Source organism: Rhipicephalus microplus, chromosome 4 (genome assembly GCF_043290135.1).
Source record: "Rhipicephalus microplus isolate Deutch F79 chromosome 4, USDA_Rmic, whole genome shotgun sequence".
Classification (NCBI taxonomy): Eukaryota; Metazoa; Arthropoda; class Arachnida; order Ixodida; family Ixodidae; genus Rhipicephalus; species Rhipicephalus microplus.
Genome location: NC_134703.1, coordinates 154,570,356 through 154,576,355, shown reverse-complemented (window position 1 = coordinate 154,576,355; position 6,000 = coordinate 154,570,356). Strand labels below are relative to the sequence as shown.

Genomic DNA, 6,000 nt, shown 5'->3' with positions numbered 1-6,000 from the left:
AGTCATGATGCCCTCACGGCCATTTGGCTAGCTTCACATATAGAACATTTGTTATTGCATGACGCGAACGAGTGGAGAAGGACAATGATGCGCTTAAACATGATAATCATGACATGCGTGTCTGTGGAAATATGACTACATGCTAAGCTGTTATTGTACTCACGGTTGTTTTTCTAGCCCCACATATACCACTTTTGGTGTCACTTAACGTGAATGTATGATGAAAGTATATGACTCGTGCAAACATAATAATCATGACATGCGTGTCATGCAAGAACATAAAAACGTACCATGCTCATGATGGGCTCAAGGCCGTTTCGCTAGCTCCACATATATCAAATTTGTTATCACATGCCATGAATAGATGACAAAGGTAAATGACACATCCAAGCATGATGATCATTATATGGAAGTCACGTCTGGCATATTTTATATGCGGCTCGTAAGGTTATGCGATTTTAAATTGACACATCAACCTTCCTCATTTGTGCTTGCCTAATCTTTGACTCCCGCTTTACGTAGGATCTTCCAATTTTTTGCATTGTGATTCTATGCAGGACAAAATAGTGTAGTATTTTCTTGATGGCACACATTCACGCGGCACCTTCGTCTAGTAGGGTCATCTCCATGAGCCGATGCGCTTGAATAGCATCTCTGATCTTAGCCACTTCTCTCGGAGCGATGAGTGACGAAACATGTTTAAGCACTCCGTCCACTGCCGCTGTTGAGTATTCCGCCTGAGCCGAGGCTCAGCGTCTCAGGTGTCAGAACCCGGAGCTTCGTGCGACCGAGGAAATAGTCATAGTTGAATACAGCTGAATAAGTCTGAAGACACAGCGCTCTGATAGCCAAAGTACACTAGGTGATCGTCTCGGCAGCTAAAGAAATATAATCACTGGGCGTAGTAATAATGAATCGATCGAGTAATACATATATTTGTAGTTTCACGTCCCGAAACGTTAACTTAGTTCAGAGAAAAGCCGTAAAGTAGAGAACTACGCGAATTTAGACCATCTGGTATTGAATAACGCGCACTGATATTGCACGGTACACCGGCGTATACCGTTTTGCCTCCACCGAAAGCCGACCGCCACGGCCGGGATTGATCCCATGTCAGCAGGCGAGCACCGCAGCCACTGATCTGCCATCGCGGAAAATGTTCTGTGAAGGCAAGGTGGAGTCACTGACAGCCTGCCTCATGAAGGCAGTTGGTTTGTCTGCGAGCGCCTTTGAGAAAAAAATACCGCGTGCTTTTTAGAGGGTAACTAAAGAGAAAGATGAGGTTTTGCGTATTAAGTGCAATTTCAGAGACATGAGAACGCCACTCTCACCCCGAGACGGCGCTTCGTAATTGAAAAAAAAAAAAAACGGTGGAAACGAAATTGCGGGTTGAGACGCCACTTTATTCTCGCACCAAATAGCACGAAGTCATATATTTTGGCGATGCCTACTCGGTTCTAAGTACTTTTCTAATCGGTAAAATTGAAATAAATCATCGTCTGTTGAGACCATAAACCTAACACACGAATTTCAAAAAATTTTCATCGAGCCCATTGTGGAAAAATGCGAAAAATACATTTTGAAATTTGTTACGTCACGGGCAGAGCTTCGGGCACAAAATTCAAAAATAAAGCTTCAACCTTGATTTTATCCGTTAATATTACCTATAATAGTGAAAGAAACTTGGGATAGTGAAACTCATGAGTCATATACGTTGTTCTCAGCGTCATACGCAAGCAGGCGCACCATTCGCTGCGTTGTGAGTGACGTCATTCATCTCGTCACAGCCGTGGCGCTGCGGGCGCGTGCGTTAGCTTCTAATGATACCTTCCACATGGGAATGCCACGCACAACTCTAAAGAAGCTACGACAGTGGAAGCGTAAGACAGCTTGCATTCGCCGATCTGATGAAGCAGTCCGGGCCAAAAAAGAGGCCCGGGAGGCCGAGTGCTGGCAGGAACTGCGTACTAATGATCCAGCAGCCTTCCACGCTGCCATAAAACGGGACCGCGAATGCAAGCGCGGTAGCGAGCGGATTCTGAAAACCAAGCCGCGGAGTTAACTCGTGATGTCAAACGCTTGCAACAATGCGGCGCTGAAGAAGCGCCGTTGCGGGTACGAGAACGTCAACGTGACGATTACGGTAGCGCATTCGCCAAGTTGAACGCCCGCTTTCGGCAGGAGTTTCTCCAGCGGCACTTTGGCTCCGGCTACGACGTGTTTGACTACCTGTGGTTGGAGAAAAACTAGTGTGATTAAAGACTTGCAAAACGCATTTAACAACTCATTGCAATCCTCCATGACCGTAATTATGCGAGGCACTATTAAGGCACGTGAAATAAACACTCTCGTAAACCCATGGTCGAACGGGTGTCTAACCTCGGTAAGGCGCGCGAACAGGAAACCAATAACTGTGAAAGGGTTTAGTGTTGTGTCGGATTCATTCCGCTGCTAAACAGCGGAGCCAGTTGTGTCCGATTTTGCTGGTTAATTATTTGTACGAATTGCTTGGGCGATGTTGTTTTTAAATAACTGAGCCTCCATGAGCCGTCTGTTCTTCAGTGTTCGGCAGTATTTATTACAAAACTGAGTAACATTTTAAGGCACTGGGCCTAATTGCCAGAAATCGATGCAGTGTGGGTCACACGACAAAGGAGCCCAGGGCACTTGCCTTAAAGGCAAAGGGAAGAAATTCTTTTGATTGGCGTTAGTGGGTGAAGGTGGAATAGATATAACTATTTTCAGCACGCATGTGACCAGGTAGCAGTTCACAAAAGTAGCTGACAAGTAAAAATATAGCGTTTTAAGTACGACTTTCGGTGTTGAAGATTTTTAGCAAAGTCACAAGCATTTACCTCAAGGGAGCTCACCGAGCGACACATAGGTTCGTGGAGGTGTTCATCGGATTGTCCAGAGTGCAAGCTTCATTTGATCTCCCTAATTCCCGTGAAAGAATGTTCGCAGACGTCGATAATTCTTAATGCTTGTGATACCTATTTCAGGTTCTTTTTTATCATGAAAACTTGGACTCAGTCATGCCAGCTTAATGTTTCGCAGTGTATTCTGTATCACCACATTTTTAAGCTTCCCTGTCTGCATATCAGCCATTTCTAACTGGTGGATGTTCAGCACTTCAAAAGAATTCTGAATGAATAGAATGCTGTTCGGAAGGTATCTAAAATTATAGGACCTAACTTCTAATTCTAAGCTCCATAAAAGTTTATAGAGTGTTTCTGAAAGGTGATGTGTGTTCGTATAATGCACGCAACTTTAGCAGCAACAGAAGTTGCAAACTTACTCACTTGCTTGCTGTTGAAAAGGGTTGAGTTTCCACTAAAAAACCTTGCCGCCTGCGAGCACAAACACACCAGTTTCACTTTTCTTTCGATGAAGATCTATCTTTGACGTATTTCCATAAACAGAATTTCTTCTCGCTTTCATCGGAGCTTCAAAAATGGGATATTGTGCCAACTTGAAGCGATTTTTCTTTTTTCCTTTCTATCCCTAATTGAGGCCGAAGCTGATAAGAAGAAGTGATGTAGGTACCGTGCAGTCAAGATTTCGTGTGCTACTGCAGTGCCACGATGCATAGCCTAGCTGATGAAAAAAAAGCAATAATTAGACGGGGTCGGTCAAAATGGAACGCGAGGACGGCGTCTCCTTTCCTCATGAGCGGGCGGGTTGTGACCGTGCTACACGGGAATGCATGCGTGTTTCTGTTATCTGCGTGCCTCCAACGGGCAACGTCAGCAAACTTGGAACGCGGTTGCGCGAACAACGCAGCTCCTCTGGTAAGTGTACGGTGGAAGCGAGAGAGCTTTTGACGTCGTGCTAGGGACTGCTTAATAACGCCCCGCAGGTCGCACGTAGCTGACAGATGGTTTATTCTACAAACCCGTAAAGTAGTCGTTAAGGTCAGAATGTGCCTCATAGTACTTGATGGGCTATATTGGTCAATATTGCAGCCATTAGTGCATTGGCATTATATCCAACACAAGCAATAACTTCGCCGATGTCAAGCTGAATCTCCCAACACTAGCCAACACGTGTTATCACTAATGTAACGCTACTTGTGATTAGGCCGTGGTAACCCATCCTGAGAGTGTGCGACTAAACAGGATAGGGCACAAGATAGTTCGAAAATTACTGGGGAGGATGGACATGACTACATGCATTATGGCTTAATAATATTAATCTACGATTGCCTCACCACCGAAAACAGCACTCAAGTGTAGGCGTGTCTAATTATTCACAGCAAATACGGTAATGTAATCATGTCCCTTTGAGACATACAACCTGAACACGTATTTGAGAGCTCATATTTATGTCAAATATCATACGGTGATATTATAGCTTAAAAAATATATGAAAGACAGATGAAGTATCCTTTTGGCGCATTTCTGTCACACTCTATAGTAACGGCAATTATGTATGCTAAATATGTAAGCGCATTACCCAGAGATAGTTCAGAGGATTCCTTGCATAACATTCGTTCTTTGTGCCAATTTTTGGGGCAGTATTGACGCAAACTCTTATAGCATGCTTTCTCGAGCGAGTCATCTATTTTAAGTATTTCGCCTGATTATATCTGATCTGTGGCCGTTTCACTGAACTCTGTTTTGGTGTTCTTGTAAACGCATGTCTAGCTCGCAAATGTGATGATGATGAAAACATTTTGATTATGCGAATTTAAAAAAAAAGAAAAGCGGAGAGGCTTCCTATTCCGGGACACCTATGGCAACCTCAACGACAGCCCAGGTCCGCAGAACTAGCACCCGACAGACCTTGGGGGCGCTGTCGCTAAGGGTCCCTTGCCACTGCTCTGGGCCATGGGTAGATCTGAGGATTAAGGTGCCATGTTTTAAACACGAAGCATTTCTTAGCGAACTTCGGCGACTTTGTGGGTATCTATCTATCTATCTATCTATCTATCTATCTATCTATCTATCTATCTATCTATCTATCTATCTATCTATCTATCTATCTATCTATCTATCTATCTATCTATCACTCTATCTATCTATCTATCTATCTATCTATCTATCTATCTATCTATCTATCTATCTATCTATCTATCTATCTATCTATCTATCTATCTATCTATCTATCTATCTATCTATCTATCTATCTATCTATCTATCCGTCTACTACCTTTAGTTCTCCTGGCCGTTTCGATAATGGTATCGTTACCAAACTTGGTATGGCATAACATTACTGTGTGAAAAACAAATTTGACTTGTCATAACATCAAAATTATGACATGGATGTCATAAATGTCATAGCTTACGTGTCATGGTCCTGCAGCCGTTGCGGTGGTTTTGTTCCCATGACATGTTGCAAAACTGGCATGGTATGATATGATCGCATGGCGATCACAAGCGACAGACCCTAACATGAAAGTCATGGCATGCATGTCATGTAATAACATGAATACATGCCACGCTCATGATGCACTTGCGGTCATTCCGCTAGCGTCGCATATACCAAATTTCGTATTACGGTACGTGAATGGATGGCAAAAAATGTTATTGGTGCAAACATTATAATGATTAGATGCGTGTCATCTAACAACATGACTACATGCCATGCTCATGCGGTGCTGGCGGCCGTTCCGCTTGCTTCACTTATACCAAATTTGGTATTATGGGACTGGATGGATGACGCATGTATGATAATGGTCCAAACATGATAAACATGAGATGCGTGTCATGTAACAACATGAGTACATGCTACGCTCATGATGCACTCGCAGCCGTTTCGCCAGCTTCACACGTACCAAACTCGGTATTACGGGACACGAATGGTTGACATAGGTAAATGAGACATTCAAATATGATAATCACGACTTGCGTGTCATTTAACAACATGACTACATGCTACACTCATGATGCGCTCGCTGCTATTTCGCTAGCTTCACATATGCCAAATTTGGTATTGCGTGACGCCAATGGATGACGAAGGTATGTGACTGGTGCAAACATAATAATCATGAGATGCGTG

At 43.5% G+C, this 6,000-nt stretch overlaps 1 protein-coding gene across 1 annotated transcript in view; it reads left to right on the top strand.

Annotated features, from left to right (window-relative positions):
- Nucleotides 1-3,637: 3,637 nt before the first annotated feature.
- LOC119172920 (sodium-dependent phosphate transport protein 2B) overlaps nt 3,638-6,000 on the top strand; it is a 42,741-nt gene continuing 40,378 nt past the window's right edge. The window contains exon 1 of the mRNA XM_075893196.1: nt 3,638-3,791. Coding sequence (XP_075749311.1) covers nt 3,638-3,791 — 154 coding nt within the window. The remainder of the gene's footprint in view (nt 3,792-6,000) is intronic.